The 22,372-nt window shown below is 41.2% G+C and overlaps 1 protein-coding gene across 1 annotated transcript in view; it reads left to right on the top strand.

Moving 5' to 3' along the window:
* The window catches only part of LOC116995409 (alpha-N-acetylneuraminide alpha-2,8-sialyltransferase-like), a 99,935-nt gene that overhangs the window by 27,950 nt on the left and 49,613 nt on the right, over nucleotides 1-22,372 (top strand). The window contains exon 2 of the mRNA XM_033058116.1: nucleotides 408-552. Coding sequence (XP_032914007.1) covers nucleotides 408-552 — 145 coding nt within the window. The remainder of the gene's footprint in view (nucleotides 1-407; nucleotides 553-22,372) is intronic.

The following is a 22,372-nucleotide window of genomic DNA, read 5'->3' as shown; positions in this document are numbered from 1 at the left end:
GGAGGTCTACTCATCATAAGTAATGTTTGGTTCTGCATATTTATGTACCTTAGATCAAATTTTCAAAGGAACTTACCTGATTTCTGTATGTGTTGGAGACCAATTTTTATCCATTAAAATGGGCTGTATAGGATGCAGTTTCTTTCGCTCAATCTTGGTTTCATTCTTGTGTTAGTCTGAATGAAAATTTAGATCTATATTTTTTCCTGTCTATTTCTAAGATTTTCTTAAATAAAAGCAGGCTTTCTGTCTCTTCTGTATGTAAAAAAGAGTCATATGATTCATCTGCTGGCTGGGAAGTGTGGTTTTGGAGCACCTATCTGAGAGTAGCAGGAACACAGATGTGAGGAGTGATGACTAACAAAGGATCCAATTAATACCACTTACTCTTTTGTTCCCTTCTTTAGGAAGCTGCTGGAAGAATGCTGTGACCCTGGGCAGCTCTTTGCTATGACAAAGATGAATTCCCCTATGGGAAAGAACCTCTGGTTTGACGGGGAATTTTTATATTCTGTCACAATTGACAATGCAACTTACTCTCTCTTCCCACAGGTTAGTAACCATGTTTTATTTTCATTTTAAGTATTAAAATACTAAATGATAACATGATACAAATGAGTATAAATAGGTTGAAGGGCAATCAAGAAATTGCATCTTCATTTCTCAATACTAAAAAACAAAACTGCTTTTTCACTTCCACGTTCTGAAAATTTTGTGGTTGTATGAATGTTAATACTTTCCTGACTGCTTTTAGGGAATTACCCAAGGGATGAAATTGGGTCACTCGTCTTGATTTTTAAAATATTTGGTTCTGGCTATTTTAAGAGGGTGATTTCTACATTTTAGTCAGCGATCACAGTCATTGTGAGCCTGATCCCTCACCTACAATTACTTCAGTTCAGATCTGTAGCCAAGATGGGACAGTGCTTTGTGTGAAGGTGTCCCAAGTTACTTCCAAGTTAAGGAAGTTCATTGATGGCAAAAAACATAAGACCAATCAGAGAAGCCAGCAGCTTGACTTCATTGATTCTTGCTGTGTTTTTGAATGTGGGAAGTGACTGATTATTAATACCTATCAAGGTGCTTGATTAAGTGCAGGGGTTTTGAGAGCGGGCAATTTGTAATACTGATCTAGGCTGCTGCTTTTATTTTTAATTAATACAGGAACTGGTACTAAATAGTGAGTTTGAATATAAGTATTTTATATGGCTACCCACTTAAAGAAAGCCAAACTTCTGGCTGTATTAATTGATTTACCTGCTACTTTAATCTGCCAAATTCAAGGTATAGGGATTTACTCAGCCTCCCGGTGTTGAGTCATTCACACACAGGGCTTCTCATTTGTTGCTGTTTCAGTTAACTGCATAGCAGAGTTCTTACTTGTTAACTTCTTTGATGTTTTATTTTCAGGATGAAGTTGTGTTTTTTTTTTTTTTTTTGAAGTAGTTTTTAGATCCAAAAAAAACCCCAGAGTTACTACTTTGAGTGAGTTTCTTTTAATGGAGGAGGAGTGAGGGGAAGCTGCACTGTGGGGCAGAGGAAATGGGAACAGTTGCTGTCTGTGTTGACATGATCCAGAGGAGCTGTATTACAACTGGGTCTTGTTCAGGATGCCAGGACTTGTTCTTGTTGCCATGATCTGGATGATGGACCTCTGCCTCCCTCAGCCTGCTCCTAGCTTTTGTGTCCCAGCAAGCCCAGCAAACAAGTAGATGGTGAAACCTGCCTGGCAAGGGGATTTTTCCTGCAGTACAACTGGAAAGGGGCTCCCCAGCTGGATTGAACTTCTGGAGACTGATAGAAAGCTCATGATGTGTTGCAGAGAAGTGGCTGTAAGTTTTGTTTATGATGATTAGTGTGATTTGTTGCTACTGATTGGAGAAAAGTAGCATCCTTAGTATAGCTGTGAACTTTGTACCACAAAGATACTGGCAGCAGAAGATCCAAGTGTGTGTGTCTTTTCCAAGGTTTCAGAAAAGCCCCACCAGGGCTGGCAGAGGAAGGTCACTGTTTTGTGATGGATTTGGGATTTCAGGTTTGGGGCTTTTTTTGGATTAAAACCTAGCACTCTGCTTGGCCACAGTGGTGTTTTACCTCCTTTCAGAGCACAGAGCAGCTTGCTGGATGGACTCCTTTGTAGAGGTTAGAGAGAAATAGTGGTTTTTGCAACTCCACTGGTTCCCAGTATCCTAACACCTGTCCTTAAAGTTTATCAGTTGACCAGATCAAGAGTAAAGATCTGGGTAGTCCAGAAGAAAGAAGCTTCTGGGGGACAACATGAGCTAAGCAGCTGTGACTTCATCTTTCTTAGGTTTGTCAGACAGGCTGCAAAGAGAATGGGTAGATGCTGCTGGAGAGTTGGTGGTGGAAAAGGGGAATTTTCATCATGTTCCAACCCTGGACTGCTATCCCTTTAATGAGGTGATGGGCAGTTTGTTTCTGACAAGCGCTACTCACTACTGCTCCTTCTTTCCTATACATTGTGCTCAGAGGAATTTTGTAGGTCTTTATCAAACAAAGCCTTGGAAGGCTTAAAAGCTAAGGAGGATTTATTTGCAGTAAAATTTTAAATGCATTTTTCTACTTCTCTCTTTGTTTGAAGGGAAGTACTTGCCTAAATTTTTCAGGCTCCTACTTTGAAGAATAATGTCTGCTATTGGCTTGCTTGCAAGTAATTTTCCTGAAGATTAATATTCCTTTAAAAAGTATCCCAAAGCTTAAAACATTTCACAAATTATGGTTAATACTCTGAAATGCCAAGGGGATGTAACAGCAATGTAAAGGGCCACAGCTGTGTTGATACAATTAAAAAAAATATTTCCTCTGAAATTAATGAAAATGGCTCCATCCACATTGCTGGGCTTGAGCAATTTGGTGATTGCAGAAGATTTCTCAGTCCTGAACCAGTGACTAACTTATAGGTTAATGTAACTCAAAACTAAATAGGGAACTTGTTGTATTTCATGTTATACAAAAATAAACGTGTCCAAAATGAACATGTGAAAAGTCACTTATTTCTGAATGTGAGCAATACAAAACAGAATACTTTTTCTTCTGAGCTGTCTATAGATAAAATTCTTACAGCTGGGTCAACATTTTCTGACAGAGTGCTTTTCCACTAAAAATACTATTTCATGAAAATATAACTTTAGTATCAGTTCATTAGTTTTTCAATTTTTCTTTGAAGTGAAAAGGTTAAAAGGTTTTTGTGGTGTTATGACATGTCATTTTAATCTTTCTTTTAATGTAATACTTTTGCTGTTGGGGTTTTTTTTTTACCAGCTCTGTTTCCTCTTTTTTCTTCATACTTTGAGTGATTATCTTACTCCTTTTATTTTTTCAAGTTTTTGACCCACCAAGGGAAAAATTTGCAAAAGAGAAAAGCTTTTATGTGGAAATAGTAATTCAGTGCTCCATTTCAGTTTATGAGGACAAAATTTGATGTTTGCAGAGTTTTGCACATACCAGTAATTCCAGATGCTGGAAGCAGCTCCTCTTAGTCTATCCCTCTGTGTCATTTTACCCCTTGATTTTGAGAACTAAAATTTTTGGAAGCAGAAATGAGATATTGCACTGACTGCACTATCTTTCCCTTCTGCGGAGAGCCCAGTCAATACTCAGCAGTCAGGAGGAGTCAGACTGGCCATTAAAGGTCCTGGGCAACTTGTAAATGTGTCTTGTCACCATCATGGACCTCTGTCAAAAAAAGCACAGAACTGTGTGTTGGTGAGTGTCCAGGACAGACACACTCTTCCCAGAGTCTGGAAGTTCAGCCATCAGCTCTGGTCTTGCAGCGTTGCACTGAGGCAGGACATAAGGCATGACTGGCATTTCCCACCCTGCACCGCCTGACTGGGATGGGAGAAATCAGGCTCCCATATATCCCTGCAGTCATTTTTAGCTGCTCTGAGTAAGCAGGATGTAACCACATGAGTAGCTAGGATGTAACTCAAAACCACATGGGAGAAACGTGAACTGACACTCACCTGCTCTGGATGTAGAGAATGTATCAAACCCCAGTTTCAAAAGATTTTTTGAAATAATTTTTCACTCCTTGCTATCTTTTTCCTCCTTAGAGTTTCAAAAACAAATTTCAGACTATCTTTAGCATTAGAGAAAATACTGCTTACCCCAATAGTTAGTTTGTAATGTAAATATCTGGTTTTCGGTGCTTGTTGACGAAAGTCTATAGCAAGGACGAACTGCAGTAAATTTCTGAGGTCACCTTTCTCCATCCTCCAAGAGCTTAAAAACCCCAGTTAAATCAATGTAACTTTTCATTCTGCCATTATTTTGGACGGTAGAGGAGTGAATACATTTCAAAAGACATTTAAAATGCTAAACTTCAACTTTTCAGTCTGGCAAAATAAAAGTATTAATTGAAAAAAATTCTGGTTTCATTGTATTTAACTCAAAGCAGTTAGACACTTTTAGTATCAGTAAATGACTGGTAAAATTACTAAAATACAATTCCTCAACTGCTCAAATCCCTTGTAAAGTTTCACTTGCAGAAGCTGTCAGTTACAAGAGTGGCTACTTGGACTGAGCTTCTCATGAAGTCATCACAAATTAAATGGTGTTTGAGAAATCCAAAGGAAATAGCTGCCAACCACAAAAAAGAAATTGGGAAGTATGGCATCTATTTCTGGATACTTTGAGATCAGGAGAAAGATTATATTTTCCAAATCACATATATAATATGAATGTTTATTTAAATTCCCACCATTAATATAAAGGCAGGGGAAAAGTTTCTCTAATTGTAAATGTCAAATGGAGACATTCTCTGACATTTTCTGGATTTTCTGAGTGTTGTATTGGGTAACAGTGAATTATTTGGTGATTGTGCTGTGCTGTTCAGGGTACCTGTTAAATTTTGGGAGCTTATTTGGTATTTCTTGGATTCTCACATCATCTTTCATTTAGCCAGAGATTTTGTGTCATCCTACTGGTGCTGTTTCAAAGTAAATTCCCTGCTCTTAGAGTTATAGCCTTTAGCAAGTAGAATAATTTGTAATTATTTCCAGAAAAAAAAAATGAGGTTGGGAGTTTGGTGTAGAGTCTGCAAGCTTTTCCCCTAATTTCATGCTGAGAGTAACAGGAAAAACCTCCTGAGGAAGGAAATGGCACTTTGGTTGTAGCAAAAGGTGACGTGTGGGAGCAGCGCGTTCTGGGAAAGGTTAGATGGGAGCCAGCTGCAGATTGAGGGTGGAATGTGAAGTTAGAGCTGTGTAAAGAAAGCAAACCCCTTTAATAGGACAATGTTACCTTCCTTAGGGCCAATGGTCTGTTGTGTAGGACTGATTTTAGACCCAGTTCATCCAAAAATTGTGTGAAAAATGGGAAACTGCCTGAAGCAATGTGGGTTAGGATCTGATGGATGGGCTGCAGTGGTACCAGGAGGCACGAATTACTGCCCTTGCTGTTGATTTTGGATGTGTTCTGGCAATTTTTTCCTAGCAGAGTACTCTGTTCACAGTAATGCTCTGTAATTAATAACTGCTTGGAGAAATACAGTGGAATATTGGCTGTCATTTATGGTATTTTTTTCCTAGATATCTTGGATATGGATGTAAATTTTAGGTCTACAGACATTCTATTTAGCACCTTTTATTTCTTTTTCTATTAATTCTACTGTCTAAATAATACTTCCTTGTCTGCCTTTGAGTTGTATTTAGTTAGGATTTGGGGAAATTTCTTGGTGCTTTCCCCTTTGGTCCTTTTTTTTTCCTTCCATCATTTTTTTCCTGCTCCCTGTGCCTACTTTAATATACAGACTCTGTTCTTGATTTGAGTTACATATATTGACATAAACATTATTGACATATCCATATATTATGATAAACATTAGTTATTGGAAGTGTGAAAAACATTGTATACAAAGAGTTAAAGAGGTATTTAAATATGAAATAAAAGTTGTGTAAAGGAAGTAATTTTATCATTCAAGTAATTGTGTTATACGGTGCTTTTCATAAATTGCAAGATGAAATACTGTCTGTAGAGACCTGATAAATTGTGCTCTTTTGGAGCATGAGTCTTCTCTTTGATGCCTTGAGAGGCTACCTGGAATAGAGGCTCGACAGTGTTAAAGGAATAAAGTTGGTAGTTATTAAAAAGGCCTTCAAAGGATACACCTTGGGCAGTACAAGAGCCTGGCTGAGGCTACACCCAAGATGGATGATGGGTCATGAGTTTTCACACTTTTATAAGTTTTGGGTCGTTTACATTTTGGGGTTAATTATCCAATTACAGCCTCAGGTTATGAAGTCCATCCTCTCAGTTTGCTCTCCTCAATTTGCTGTTGTTCGCACTTTTTTGGCCTGAAGCTGCAATGGTGTCCTTGGTTTTCAGGCTGCCAAATGATTGTTTTGTCTGACTAAACTGTGAGGAGAACTTGCTAACAGTCTATATGAAGTTTAGAGTTATATACTAATGCAGTACAGAATCTGGATAATATGAAAGCTACAACTTAAGGCATCACCTTCACTCGTGGATAATCTCTAGCCATTGGCATTAGGGTGATCAAAACAAAAATGTGGTTTCATATTTAGTTAAGAGAAACCCCTACCTTCACTATGATTCCATCCTGACTAATTAAGAACTGTGTAATTGGACAGCTTGTATGGTTTGTTAGGCGTTTTGTGGCAAGAGCCACAGTGTTTCTGAAACGGCTCCGTAAAGACAAGATGTAAGCATACCTGATGATGAAAATCGAATTCACGCTAAACAATTTGAGCTGGAACATGTTTAGTTTGTTAAGGATGGGCAACATACCCTTGTTGAAGGGAGTTTAGTGAGACCAAGGAGATTTATGTCCTCTGTTGATGTGGGCTTTGGTCAACCTGGGCTTGCTGAATGTGTCCAACCAAGCAGCTCAGCTAGACTGCCTTGGGGGAGTCTGATTTTTGTGGATTTTATCTGCAATAATGCACATGCCAAATGGGCTTTGTCTCCGAGGGTGCAAACACATAAAGAGATGCTGACCTTTCCAAATTTAACAGATAGAAAGGGAAGGACTGGATCTGCCTGAAAAGTGTCAGTTTGGCCTGCAGGCAGAGAGGGGATGACAGAGGATCTGCTGCCCTTAATCAGCCTTTGTGTTTCAAATCCAAAGTGACTGAGCATCCATCACTCTCTTTCCTAGGTAATATAAGAGCTCATGTTTGTATTAATTGGCTGCACAACTGAAATGTTCTCCCTGAAGTACCACCTTTACTCTATCTATAGGTCACAACTAGAAATGTTGTGCTGTGGGATTGCGAAGTACAGAGCTAAAAGGCTGAACTCAAAGAGGAAGTGGGAATTGCAAGCAAAGAGGGACAGAGAGGCCCTGGGAATTTTATGGGCTGTTTTGTCAATGTTCATCTGTTTTATGGTGATATATAAACTTGCTGCTTTAGAAGCAGGAATTGTTGCAAGCAAAAGAATAATCAAAGGAAATGGGCAGAGATGAGAATCTACAGGGGCACCAAACTTGTGATGGCTATAAGTGACTTCAGGGCATATAAGCTTCCTGGTTGGGGGTGTCAAAATAGAAATAAGGGTGGGTTCTAGTCTGCCCAAAGGCAACACAGTTAGATTAGCTTTGTTTTATTGTAATTTCATGAGTATAAACCGTACCCTTTAGACTAAAATTTTGGTCCCAACCTGGAAGTGCGGCTTATACTCAGGAGCGGCCAATGTATGGACAAAGTTCAGAAATTTACCAACCCGGATGTGCAAGCCACGAGAATCGCAGAGCCCAGGCAGCAGTGGAGCCCCGTCAACCCCGCTATCCCTCGCACTACCCGCCGCGTCTCTGCCTGACCCGTGCCTGGGGCTGTGTGGTGCTGTGGGCACACCGAGGCCCTGCGGCCCTGCCCTCTGTGGCTCACCCGGGCTCATAGCCCCCGCCACAGTGCCGTGCTCACCCCACGTACAAGGCACGGCCGCGGACACCAGTGGGCCCGGGCTCCGCGCTCCCACCCGCTGCCGTGCAGCACTCGGGGCAGGGCACCAGGGCCACGCCAGTGAGCAGTGGGGCCTGCCCGGCACCAGGACCACCCCCCAGCTCAATGGAGCTCCGCCGCTCACCAGGAAACTTTCCCGCGTGCGGCCCCCACTGCCTCCGACAGCCCGGGGCAGCAGGTCCCCAGCCTGCCCGGCCCCGCTGCCCTCACCTCCCTGGGCTGCACCCTCCCCTCACCTGGGCGAGAGCGGAGCCAGCAGGTTTAATAAAAGTGATTGATTTTTCTCTGTATTTTTTTTAGTTTTTAGGCTGTGTTTAAAGGCTACCCCGATCCGTGAAAAATATTTGCAAATTGAGCACCTGCCAGTAAACCCCGCAATTGTGCGATTGTTACTAATTCATTACTTTGTTGCACGTGGATCCTCACTGGGAACGAAAGTGTGGTTTATAATCTGGGACGGTTTATACTCGTGAAATTACTGGTAACTGGTAAGATACTAAAAGGAGATTGTTCCTCCATGCAGAGGTTTTTCTGGCAGTGAACTTGTTTGTTTGTTTATGTACAAAGACTCCTACAGGTACAGTGAAACCTGTGGTTCTTGAGAAAACTTTATCCTTTCTAGGCTTTCCACCTGTTGGCCTTTCATTTTATTTATTAATTTTGTTATTAAAATTCGCCTTGTTCAGTTTAAAGATGTTTTACTGTATATGTTGCTATATATTTGAATTATTCAGTGATCAGCACATTACATTAATTTTCTCTCTGCAGAAAGTAGTTGGCTTTTTTGGTAAGATACTTCTTAAAACAGGCTTAATACATCTACTCGCATATTTGAGGCTTAGGTTTGGGTCCATTTTGTACCTGGCTCTTACCAGCTGGCAGAAGACTGAGTCAGAATTTATGGAATGCTATATACTTCTATTTTTCTGTGTTGTTATTATTTGGTTCCTTGATATGGCGCATGTAAATTTTACTGGAACATAGCAGGATATCAGATTATGTTCAGAAGGTATTTATTGTGTAGCAGAGATTCAGCCCTCGCCTCTTCTCCCACATATTCCTAAACACAGATGGAGTGGAGTCTGCAGACTTGGACAAAGTCAGGGAAGGTTATGCCACTGCTGAAGCAATTAAGAAGGAGTAGCAAAGTTACAAATCTTGTAGGAAGATTAAATAGTGACTTTCAAGACATCCTTCATGTGTCCTTGCTTAGGGGGCAGTGTAAGCTCAGCTGTACATGTAGTGAGAGCTCTGCTGCATTACAGTTCAGAAATAAACTTAATGTAGCCAGACTTTATTGATTTAGAGTCCTTATAACCTGATATGACATGGAGGGGAAGGGCTTTGGTTCTCTCCTGGAGCTACTTTTATCACCTGAATGATTCCCACGTGGCAGGCACTGACATCTTGGACATAGGGAAAATAACACAGCATTGGTTTTCTTCCATTGGGATGCACTGGATAAATCCAGGATGTGCAGGTTGCTCAGACCAAGAATCCAGGTTGCTTTCTCCTTCTTGATCTACAAAGTTTATACTTTTTTGGAGTCTTTAAGGAGAAATTTGGCAATTACATTGGTGCTGTAGATTGTCTACTGACCAGTAACTACTAACCTCAGGCAACTTTGTATGTTGGTGGCCCAAGGGTTCGTCTGTAGTGGCAGGCAAAGGAAAGGAAACTGAAAGTACTGGTACAAATTGAGCCAACATATGACATTTAATGGCCTAGTGAATTTTGACTTGTGTAAATATAACTGTGAATCCCAGGTGCTGAAAGAAATAGTTCTTTTCAGTGCAGAAATGGTGTCTTCTGTTTTTTCCTTCTTCTTCTGTAATTTCTTTTTTAAAGAGTGACCTAGAGATTTCTGCCAATGATAGGCATTCGGAAATGGGGGCAGCTGGCAGTGCCAGTCTGGGTACATTGTGGAGAAGAGCAGTTTTCATTAAAACATATCTGGCTTTGCAGATGGTTTGAAGGAAGAATACTTGAGTCCAAGACCATGGCTTAAGCTCACTGACTTTAGGCCAGTTTATCAGTCCCAGGGAGACTGCTGGAGGCATTCAGAGGATATTTTCCCATAGGGTACATTATAGCTTGCACAATTCTGCACACTTTCCTTGGTGAGCCCTTTGTCTATAAGCTGAAAATTAGTTATAAAATCCTGTGAGTGGTGTTGGGGCAGAGGTTTGAGATTCTGCCTGCCAGTTTGGTGGCTGCAGTAGAGCTGTTTCAATATCACCTCATGGAAGCAGTCTCCAATGGCTGTACTTTCCTCAGTGTGAAACATACTAGACTAATGTCTAGTTTCAGAAGGTTTGGATGAAAGACACTGGATCTGGATGATCATTTTTTCTGGAGGAAATGACCCAAATTCTATCCCTAACATTAGCTCTGAAACCTGAAATAGCTTTTTGGACCTCCCAAGTCATGCAGATTTGGAGTGCCTTCATTCTTTGGCATGGCTGGAGGCTTGTTTTAGGACAAGTTCTAGATTTACAGAATAATTTAGGCATAGGTATACTGCTGTAATAGAAGGGTGCTGCTGCATTATGCTGATGGGGACATTTAGTGAGCTAGTCAGATAGGGATAAATGTGCTATGGAAGGCTGATAGACCAATTTTTCATGTATATAACAGATCCTTACTTACTGTTTTATGGGATGTGACCAAAGTGTTTGCAGCCTGTTAAGTCCCATGGTAATGAGAGATTCCTGAGTGGCCAAAAGGAAGAAGTCAGTGTGGTGAAGGTGAGGTTATTTCCTCTTGTGTGTTGCTTGTTGCCTCCTGGGAGAAGAGGCCAACCCTCACCTGTCTAAGCCTCCTGTCAGGTATTGTCGTTAGCTCCATCCTCTTACCTGTTGGACTTGCACAAGAAGTACCAGCTACAAGAACAAAAGGGCTTCTGTCATACCAAAGCCAAATCAGCACCCATTTTCACACTGTTCATGAAGAATGCATGAAGAAATGCATTCAATCACATGTAATCCAGAAGTACAGTACTATTTATGATTCAGTTCTACAAAGTCAGGCTTGCACCTTCATGAGTGTGTTAGTTTTACTTGGCCTGGTTTTTGGTAGTAGGGTGACCACAGAAGTGTTTCTGTGAGAAGCTGCTGGGAGCTTCCACCGTGTCTGGCAGAGCCAATCCCTGATCCCCTCTTGCCTCTGCCCTGTGGCTGGCAGCTCTACCAGGATCATAGAATGGTTTGGTTTGGAAGGGATCTTAATAATCATCTCATGCCCCATGGGCAGGGACACCTTCCACCAGACCTGGTTGTTCAGAACCCCATCGAGCCTGGCCTTGAACGCTTCCAAGTTTGGGGCATCTCAACATGCTCATAGTAATGAATTTCTTTTTAACATTAGTCTAAGTCTACCATCTTTCAGGTTTTTCAGAATTATGTCTCTAATAATTTTTACAGCTTCCTAATGGAAATTCCACAACCCACGAGGCTGTCCAGTCTAGTAAGTTGCTGCCCTTATGTACAGAATATATTTCCTGACATCCAACTTGAAATTCCCTCTGGCTATAAGTTAAGAGATTATTTTTTTCTTGTCTTTTCCACATATGACTGCTATCAAGTCTCTCCACAGAGAGACTTTTCTTTTTCTCTAGGCTGAACAACCACAAGTGTTTTACTCAAATAGTTGGGTTTTTTTTTTAAATTCTGAATATTTTTTGGTTTTCTAATGGTCTGTAAGGAAAATATATTCCAATTAACTGTGATGTGCCCTCAGAAATATATTCTCAGATTCATCCTTATCAATATCAAATACTCCAAAGCAGAGTTGAATGTCGCCTTTCTGCTTCAACAAGCTTGTATTTAGTGTTGCTGATTATTCTATGCACAGTGTAGCTGGTACTGTGGAGCAATGCTGCAAATTTAAGTGTTGAGACTGGACTCAATAGGAGTTTAGGTGAAAGAAGACAATAAATGCAAAGGCTGCACAGATCTGTTCTGTGATCCAGTATTATGCCAGTCAAAATGCGAAAGCCAAAGAGAAATAATTCTTGTGTGAGTCTGATGCTCTTTATAACAATTCCCTTGGGCACTTCACGGTCATTCAAATTCAGTGTATGCTGTTATTGCACAAGTAAATCTATGCCTGGAGACCTCTGGAAAAAATTGAAATGGGGGTTTCTTCAGATAGAGTTTGTGGTGAAGAAGTATTGCAAGACCCCTTTTTAGCACACAGTAAACAGATAGAGATGCTGGACCACTATTTCTTTTCCTTCACACAAAGGGGGAAAAAAAAAAGACCTAGAGAGCCCCTGTGATACTCAGACCAGTGTATGAATACAGAAAAAAAACTGCGGTGGTGAAATGAGTATGTGGTAAAAGAGGTGAAGTGAAGCTTGGTTACTTTAAAATAACAGTATTTCAGCTGACTTCAGCACAGTCAGGATTTAGCCAACAGTACCCTTTAGCTGAGTGAAGTTCTGCTTAGGATTCATAATTTTGGTGTTGGGGCTTCTTGGTTAACAACTTTTTTTCTTTTCCCAAGTTTCTCAGCCTTTATCAGCCATTGTTTTGATGTAGTGAATGAGTTCTCTTTGTCTAGTCTAACTGAAGGAGGATTCCTTCATGGCAAGGACATGGATCTCTTGCAGTGAGTCCAGAGGAGAAACACCAAAGTTGATTACAGGGTTGGAGCAGCTCTGCTGTGAGGAAAGGCTGGGAGAAGTGGGACTGCTCAGCCTGGAGAAGAGAAGGCTTTGGGGTTACCCCATTGTGGCCTTCCAGTGCCTAAAGGGAGTCCACAGGAAGGATGGAGAGAGACTTTACAAGGGCCTGGAATGACGGAGCAAGGGGCAATGACTTCACACTGACAGTAGGTTTAGTTTGAATTTTAGAAAAGAATTCTTTACCATGAGGGTGGTGAGGTACTGAAACAGAGAAGTTCTACATATCGCATCCCTGGAACTATTTAAGGATGGGGCTCTGAGCAACCTGGTCAAGTGGATGGTGTCCCTGCCCATGGCAGTGGGGTTGGAACAATAATCTTTAAGATCCTTTCCAACCCAAACTATTCTCTGATTCTATGTTATTTTCTGCAACATTTTGCTGAGATATGATCAGATACTGCCCTGTTCAGGTATGCACTTGCTCCAGATTGTTGTCATGGTGCCAAGGTAGTCCCTATGTTTTGCAAATTTCATATTGAATATCTGTTTGAGAATAGACCATCTGAGAGATGAGGAAATTGTAGAGAAAACCTATATAATGATAATTAACAATGTTGGTTTCTCTCTGAAGTTTGATATCTGCTCCCACTGAACCCATGTAAGGCTGAATACTTTTCTGAAAACTGCTGTTACATGAAGCCTACACAATAAATAATGTTTCCAAGTAGACCAGAAACTTGCTGTATTTGCTTTCAAAGCGACTTTGTTCAACAGAGATAAAAAATGTAGAGGCAAAGTTAGAAAGCGTTCAGCATGGTTCTACTCCAATGTAAATTAGATTCTTCTTCATTATTAGCATTTTGATCCTGCAAGGAACTCCTCATTCACAGTCATTAGCTATGCAAGATATAAGACCTGGTTTTATTCTTTTAAATATAAGATTTTAGCCCGAGGTTTGATATATCGGTTACCCCCATGCAATATTACACTTGCTAACCATGTAAACTTGATTTTCACGCTCATTTGGTTTGTAAAATGCATGCTAATGACTATGTCCCTGCTATATTTTCTCTTTTTTTTCCCTTCCTGTGAGTACTGCTGGCTCTCTGCTTTATGGATCACTGCACTTGATTCTCTCTGCCATCTCCAGCTGAGCGTAATATTTGCCCAGGGTAAGGTGACCTGAAAGGCCAACTTGACCTGGCAGGGACCTTAATGTGATGGCTGGTGGTACCCACTCTGGATTGGTTCTGATGGGAGCTGCAGTGAAGGGGATCTGGTGTAACAGCTCTGTCAAGTCACACAATGCACAGATATTTACAACTTGCAAAAATGCTACCTTTTTTTATTCAGCAGAGTTGCTTCTTTATATCCCACTTAGTTTTATCTTCCCACTGATGAACTACATTTTCATTCCTTCAGAGCATCTCCAGAAAAGCAGGTTGGGCTGTAAGTTGCCCTCCTCCTAAATAGTGTCACCAGCTTAATTGGTGTGTTGACATACATTTGTTGAGGGCTAATGCTCTCCATGACTCTGCTACCCTTACTTCTCCATGGAGATGACAATGTGCAAGACAGATCAAAATCAATGATTTGCTGAGAGACCTCACAGAAGTGTTAATTTCAGAAGTTCTCGTAACAGACACTTTGTCTTTAAATCTGTAAGGGCAAAACTCTGGCCTGTCAATCAGGACAGGATCTTTCCATGCCTGAGCTGAACTTTGAGCTGGTGTCTGTCTGAGAGAGGGAAAAATTGTAAAACAACAGTAACTACACCTTTTGTTGATAGTGACAGGTATTTTGGTAACGTAGAAGTAAGGTGAACTAGCATGTACATTCTACTAAAGGTGTATTTGTGGTTAATTCTGTTACAGGTAAGACGGCGAGAGTTTTCAAAACTCTCTCATTCCAGTATACTTTTGTGCTGACTTTTGTCAAAGACATCTGCTACCCACAGTGTCCCTTTAGGTCAGTGTCCTCTTCTCTGACGGAAAATGGTGACAGATTCCTGGTCTGCTGTTTCAGTTCTTTATCCTACTTTTCTCACTGCCTTTTTGTCTCTGCATTCGCTCCTAGGTAGCCACCAGGTCTCCCCACCTACTGCTGTTATTCCTTAGTCTTTATTAGTATCTCCTTCTAACTGGCCTTTTAATCCCAGTTAGGGGATCATTTGACTCCCCACTAATGCTTTTTGGGCTGCTGTCATGCTGTATGGAGTCCATGCAGCTTAGCACAGACCTCAGAGGCAGAGTCATTGCAGGGATGCAGGCAAGAAGCACGAATCCATTTTGCACCTTTTTCCTACAGTGTAATGCTTCTGGCATCTCTGCTTTATCCTGCATAAAGATGAGACAGCCCCCTTCCATGGAAGTACTACTCCATTAGTTCAATCCTGGAGTAATCTGCACACCTGGAGTGAAATTCAAAGTGTTCTAGAAAAGAACACATTTTCGTGGACTGTAAAATGATTTGCTCATCATTGGTGTCAGGTAGGAGCTGTAGTTGTTTTGCTGCTGCCTATTCTTTTGTTGGTTAGATGGCTTTCTTCTCCCTGTAGTAACACTGTGTAATAACGTTCTCATGTTATTCTGATAGCTTTGTTGTGGCTTTGAAGGCATAAGAACACAGATAAAACAAACCTTGTCAGGGGAGGAAGCATTTTTTTTTATAAAACAAGGTATGCTTGGCTCTTAAAGAGCACTCGTTCTCTGCAGATCCCGCAAGACAGGTTTCACTTCTCTTCTGTAGTTGGGGCAGCAAGCAGTAACCTGAGGGATTAGCAGAATCTGAGTTTGCTTACTTGGCAAGTTCACTGGTGACACAAAGCTGGCCTGAGTGGTTGATCCCAAGCTCTTCAGAAGGACCTCAATAGACTGGAAGCAAGGGCAGAGAAGAACTGTCTAAAATTCAACAAAGGCAATGCTGGGTCGTGCACCTAAGGAGAAGCAAGCCCAGCACAAGCTGAGGGCTGACCTGCTGGAAAGCAGCTTTGCAGAGAAGGACCAAGGGGTCCTGGTGGACAACAGGCTGTGCATGAGGCAGCAGTGCCCTGGAGGACAAGAAAACCAGTGGTGTGCTGGGGTGCGTTGGGAAGAGAAGTGCCAACAGGTCAGGGAGGTGATGCTGCCCCTCTGCTCAGCCCTGGTGAGGATTACCTGGAGTGCTGCATCAGTTCTGGGCTCCTCTAGACAGAAGAGACATGGAGCTGCTGGAGTGCAGCAAAGATGATTTAGGGCCTGGAGCATCTCTCTGATGAGGAAAGGCTGAGGGAGCAGGGGCTGTTCAGCCTTGAGAGGAGACATTAACAGGGGCCCTCATCCCTGTCTCTCCCTGTCAGCAGAGAGGGTTCAGAGCAGCAATGGGAAGAGGAATGGGCAGAAAATGATGCCCAGGAAGTTCTGCCTGAATATGAGGAAGAACTTCTTCCCTGTGCAGTGACCAGGATTGTCCAGAGAGGGTGTGGAGTCTCCCTCAGTGGTGATATCCCAGAACCATTGGGACACAATCTATATGCTCTGGGATAGTCCTGCTTGAGCTGGGAGGTGGGACCAGATGACCCCACTGTGGGCTGTTGCTTCATCCAGGCTGTGAATCTGTAACCTAGAGCAGAACTCTAGTGGAATTAAGTTATAGGATACACATTTTATGTTTGGTTTGCCACATCTGAAGGAAAAGTGAACAATTCTTTGAGGTTTTAAATGCCTGTACGAAGTTTTGGTGCATTCTGGATTTGCCTGATCTAAGCCACAGTTGCTTCTAATCTTATCCAGTAAAATTTAGTGGTGAAAGAGGACCTCAGATGGTAAAGAGCATGGTGGAGTCACTACTTCTGGAGGTGTTCAAGAAACAAACCTGGAGGTGTTCAAGAAGCAACTGGATGTGGCACTCAGTGCCCTGGGTTAGTTGGCGAGCTGGTGATGGCTCAAAGGTTGCACTGGATGACCTTGGAGGTCTTTTCCATCCTAAATTATTCTGTGATTGTGTTTTTCCTTTGCTCTCTCAATTTGTTTCTGTCTGCTGTTTTAATCTTTTCAGATCACAAAATTACCCTGGTTCCATTCTCAATTAGCATGTTGTCATGATGTCTGTGGAATTTTCCCGTTAATTTGATTTTATTTTCATGCTCTACAGATCGGGGTTTTGGAAAGCATATAAAATCACTTTGTTAAATATCTCATTAGCAGGTCAGGTGTGATTTTTGAAATCTCCTTAAAACTTGAGTCAATACAGATAACATAAGTTGTGCAGGATTCCTCATTTGGCAGCGATCCAAGTTAGTCACTTCACAACCCTTTCCCCTGTAAATTTAAGAAGTTTCTTCCGTCTTATGGCAAATATGTCAATATGCTGTTCTACTTTCAAAGAAGCTAAATACAGTACAACTTGCAAAAATGTGAAAAGTACGCATTTGGCTTTGATGAGTAGTTTTTCCATCAGAATTCATGGTCTTTCAAAAAGCATTTTCTCTGAAATTATGCTTTCAGAGTCTTTTTCCTTTCATTAACATACGCCTAACTACCACTTACTGACAGTGCGCTCCAAATTCCTGTCAGAAAGAGTAAATTTAAAAACCACAGATTTCACTTTAAAATTTGTCTTTTGATTACCATGTCTTTATGTTTTGCCTTCAGTGGATGTCTAGCTACTTATTCGAGGAATAAAAAAGCTGTCTCTGCAAAAATGATGAGCTGAGTGAAAATTATTTTTTACTTTGCTGGTGTGTTAAGAGCAAATTACTCTGTATTTTGATATTTTTCCCACTCTTTTGGGTCTTGCAGTAGTTTTATATGGATGGAGGAGAGAACTTTTATTTGAAGGAAGGAACAGAAAATAAAGCAGGTTCAGTACAGGCTGTGTTGCAGCCTGTAGGTTCTCTGGGTTTGGACTTCTGTGATTAGAGTGCCATAGAAAAACTACTGGGAGATCAGACCCCAAGCCAAATCCTGGAAATGCATGAACAATCAAAACAGAAATTAAACATACCACGCATCCAGGTTGCAATCAGAATGCTGAGAAATGCTAGCCTAAATCACCCACTAAAATTCATACATAGAATATCTCAAATTTAAAATTCACTGTAGAAATTACAGATTTTTATGGAGAAAATAATTTCTATCCTCACAGCTGCTTGGGCTGTTAATTGAATGACTGAGCTTTACTCTTGTGCTTTAGATTCTTTAAGGCACCACTGTGGTTGTGAAAATGGATGTAAATTACAACAATGTTTAGAGAAAATGAATTCAGGATTTTATAATCAGCTCTGCAGGCTATTACCTCATCTGCTGGGTCAGCACTGAGCACTTGCTCTTTTCACATATTCATTACAAAATCATGGTGGTATTTTTTCATTCATGTATGGAGTTTATTTTCTTTGTTTATTGCTTATTCCCAGATGTTATGGTCTCTAATTGCATTTTTGTTGCTGTAATCTCTCTTTGGAGATGTACGTGTGTGATGCATAACAATATACGATTACATCATTCAGCACTTTGGAAGCAACTGGAAGTATCATGTCTACCAAAGAAGTATCTGTGGAAAACTCATCATGTTAGGGCTTGATATTTCTTCATGAACACATACTTCATGTTAACAATTATGGGGGCGGGGGGTTTATCTGACTCTGGTGTGAGCTTTTGCCTTGTAGGTCTGTTCTACCTAGCAACCTGTTCTGTCACAGGCAGACAGACATGTTTGCGTGCCTTCATTTTTGGAATACGTTGTTGTGTGTGGCAGCTGGGAGAAAGGGAGAAGTGCAGAGTGCTGGCTGCCTGAGATCTTGCATCCTCCTATACAGTGCTCTCGGAAAGGGGATTTTTTCACCTTTTACTCACCCAATATATGAAACTGTGTGCAGCTATTCCCTGGACCACTCCCTGGGATGAGTGGCATTCATAGTGTCTGAGGCTTGAGAGACCTGAGAGAATGTTTAGTCCCTACCCCTGGCTGACCTGACAGAGCAGAGTTCCTGCTCTGAAACATGTGGGGTTTGTGCTTGTTCTGTAGTGGAACGAGCTCTGTGTGGAATCCTATTATATATGAATTACTGCAAGTTCAGTGGAGCTCTTGCATTTCTATGATGCATTGAATTTGGATGTCTGAATTTTAAGTAGGAGTGGGAGAAGTGATTTAAACAAAATAGTGTAGCCTGTGACCCACCACTTGCCAAACTCACTGTGAAAGACTTGCCCAATTTGAATTCTGATGTGGAATCATTGCTAATTTATCTTTAGCAATGTGTTGTAAAACAACCTCCTCTTCACTGGAATATTTGGAGTGCAGAGTCTACCAGTCAGTTGTATCTAAAAGTGTCCTCTTCAGGTTTAATGAAACGCTGGTGAAAATTCTCACTGCTTAAGTGGAAGCTTTCCCTCCAAACTATTTCATGAATGAAAAATGCAGGCCATTAATTTATTAATATCTATAAACTTTTCAGCTGAATCTTGATTTGATTTATGAAGGATTACAAACTTCACAGGTCTCCAAGATTTTCATACAAAAGCTCAATGAAACTCCTTAGTTCTGGCAAGGTTTCTCTTTGGGATTTAACTCTGAAATGAAACACTCAAATGTGCCATTGCTTTCCTGAAAAAAGGAGAAGCTAAACGAAAAGGAAAAGGATATGTAGGCTCAGGCAGTCCAAGACAGAGACGTATTTGTTTGTGGAGAAAAGAGCACAGATCTATGTTGAAAGGTATGAAAATGTGAGTAAGACTACAAGAGGGATGCTGTTAAAAGGATTCTGTTTAATCTGCTTATTCTAGAGTTACTAAAATCTTATTTACTGGGAAAAAAAAGGGCATGTTATTGTTGCTAACTTGGTTGTTAGCGGTGGGACGGTCTAATATCAACTGTTTCCAGGTGTCATGAATGGCATTGTCAGAGGACCAAGACAAAAGTTGAAAGTCTAGGAGGTCCACTTGTCTAGAATCTTTACTAGTGATACAAAAGAGAGAAAAGAACCTAATCTGGCTTTCTAATTGCAGGTCATATCATAACAGATTATATGCCATGGGGAAAAACATTTTCTCTAAGTGTGACTTTTTTTGGCTAGACACAATTGAGAAAGAACATTGTACAACATTCAAAAAGTCATTTTACAATCATTTTTGTCCACCCTTTAAAGGCTATCTAGACTTGTGGAGAGCAACAACACTTGAGTATCTCTCTTTAATTGCCTTAGAGAGCTCTAAAAAACAGAAGAGATACTGTGGGAAGATGAAACTAGAGGGCACAGTTATATGTAGTGACAGGACAGGAGGGAATGGCTTCAAACTAACAGAGAGTAGGTTTACATTGGACATTATGAAGAAAGTCTTCTCTGTGAGGGTGGAAAGGCACTGGCACAGGTTGCCCAGAGATGCTGTGGATGCTCTATCCCTGGAAGTGTTCAAAGCCAGGTTGATTGGGGCTTGGAGCAACCTGGTCTAATGAAAGGTGTTGAAACAAGATGACTTTTAATGTCTCTTCCAGCCTAGGCCATTCCATGATTTTATATATCTCTTATCAAAAGCCAACAGCCAACCTGTGCTGTCTTCCATGAGATTCGTCATGTGAATCAAGAAAGATAAAGGAAAATGTAGAAGCTTAATTTTGGGACTATCCAAATCAGACAATTCAGTTTTCAAAAGGTGAAAGATCACGACAATTTTTGTGTGACATGTCTTGGTAAAAGGATGAAAACTAAAGCAGCAAAGTGAGTATAACAGACAGAATGGAGTAATTTTCTCAGCCAGAGAAAGAAGTCTGGCCCAAGGATGTGGCTTTAGAAATGTTGCATGGAAACTGCAGTCATCATGTTTGAGTGTTACTGTTATGTGTTAGCAAGTACTGAGAGTGGGTTGAGCATGAGCCTAATTAATGACCTCTCATCCCTGCTGGGGACCCAGATATTATCTGCTGGGACACTCCAAGTTGTTTGCTCTTTTGCCCCATCCTCTTCCAGGTCACAAGGCTCAAATGTTTGCTGATAGGAAACTGTCCTTCCTCAGCCTAGCCATTGAACTGGGGCTGAAATAGGCCCCAAAAACAAAGTGGAGAGAAAGGCTCTAGACACAAGTAGCTTGCCATTGTCTACTGCTTATTACTCAGGGAATATTCAATCCAGTGCATTCCCATTGTGTTAACAACTTCCTGCTGCTCTGAATGTTCACTGGTTTGCTCTGGATTTGCATTAGGTTTGGGCATTGCTTTAAGTGAAAAATAAAATAGGTTTTAGCTTGATAGGAAACTCAAAATTTACTTGCTGGATCTGACAATATCTTAAAAATAAAAAATAATATGATGTCCTAGTAGCTACTGTTATTTCACAGAGCCATAGAATCATTAAGGTTGGAAAAGCCTTTCAAGGTCGTCAAGTCCAGTTTTTGGCCAATCACCACCTTGTCAGTTAAAGCATAGCACTGAGTGCAATGTCCTTTCTTGAACACCTCCAGGATGGTGACTCCACCACCTCCCTGGGCAGTCCATTCCAATGCTTAACCACCTCTCCATGGAGAAATTCTTTCTGAAACTTCATTTCCATGGTTGTTTGTTCAGCTGCCAGAAGAGAATTGTAGTTTATTGAAACTTGCAATTGTCTTCTCCAAATTGCAACCTCGAACAGAGGGTGGCACATCATTTGTTTCAGCCTCTTTCCTCAGGGAATGTAATTACACCTGGCAAAGGCTGGGGGCGGGGGGTGGAAACCTGGGGCCCTAGTAGATTCCAGAGCTGTCCAGGGTCCTGGCATGTAAGAAACAGGACATGGTGAGTGGCCAGCTGGCCCTGGCTGGAGCCAGAGGTGGACTGGATTATGTGAATTCTATGGTGCTAAAAGCAAGGGAAGCACTGAGTCAGTAGGAAAAGGCCTTTGTGTGAAATTAGTTTTCAGACTCTAATGCATGACTGTGCTATCCTGGTCTCAGGTTGGGTTGGGTCCCTGAGGTCTGGCCCCCCTCTTTGGCTGCACTCTCAGTAGAAGAGTGAGCCCCAAAAGCACTTTCATAGAATCACAGAACCATTCATGTTGGAAAAGACCTCCAGGAGCATTGATTCCAATCTTTCAATGATTTCTACCTTGTCAACTAGACAAGAGTACTGAGTGCCACATCCAAGTGTTTCTTGAACACTTCTAAGGATGGTGATTCCACCACTTGCCTGGGCAGCCCATTCTAGTGCCTGACAAACCCTTTAGTGAATAAATTCATCCTGATGTCTAACTTGAACCTTCCCTGGCACAATTTGAGGCCACTTCCTCTTGTCTTGTTGCTTATTACCTGGGAGAAGAGCCCTGGCTGCATCCTGTTTTCAGGTACTTGTAGAGAATGGTAAGGTCTCCCCCTGAGCCTCCTTTTCTCCAAGCTAAACACCCCCAGCTCCCACATCTGTTCCTCACAGGACTTTTGCTCCAGACCCTTTTCCAGCTCTGTTGCTCTTCTCTGGACAAGGCTTCATGTAAACTTGCAACAAATTATATTTTCTGATTACTTTTTAGGAAAGTTATACCTTTATATAATGAAATGGCACTTTCCCCCTTTTTAATCTTATGTTTCTAAGTGATTTATTATTGATGTAGAAGTGACTGTTGTGTATTCAAGTCATGATAAGTTATTCATTAATTATTCTCATGTCTCTAAGTGAGAATAGGTTTTAAGACATTCTGTTTTCATTACCAGAAAAAATACATAGCTAATGGAAACTTCATTGGTTCTGTAATTGCAGTAGTTATTCTCCTTTACCTCCTTGGCCTTCTAAACTTCTGTTTTCATAACCTTGAGACATGACATTACGTGGCACTGCACTTCCCTCTAATTACTTCCTT

This window comes from Catharus ustulatus, chromosome 4 (assembly GCF_009819885.2).
Source record: "Catharus ustulatus isolate bCatUst1 chromosome 4, bCatUst1.pri.v2, whole genome shotgun sequence".
In the NCBI taxonomy this organism is placed as follows: Eukaryota; Metazoa; Chordata; class Aves; order Passeriformes; family Turdidae; genus Catharus; species Catharus ustulatus.
This window is presented reverse-complemented; position numbering and strand designations above follow the sequence as displayed.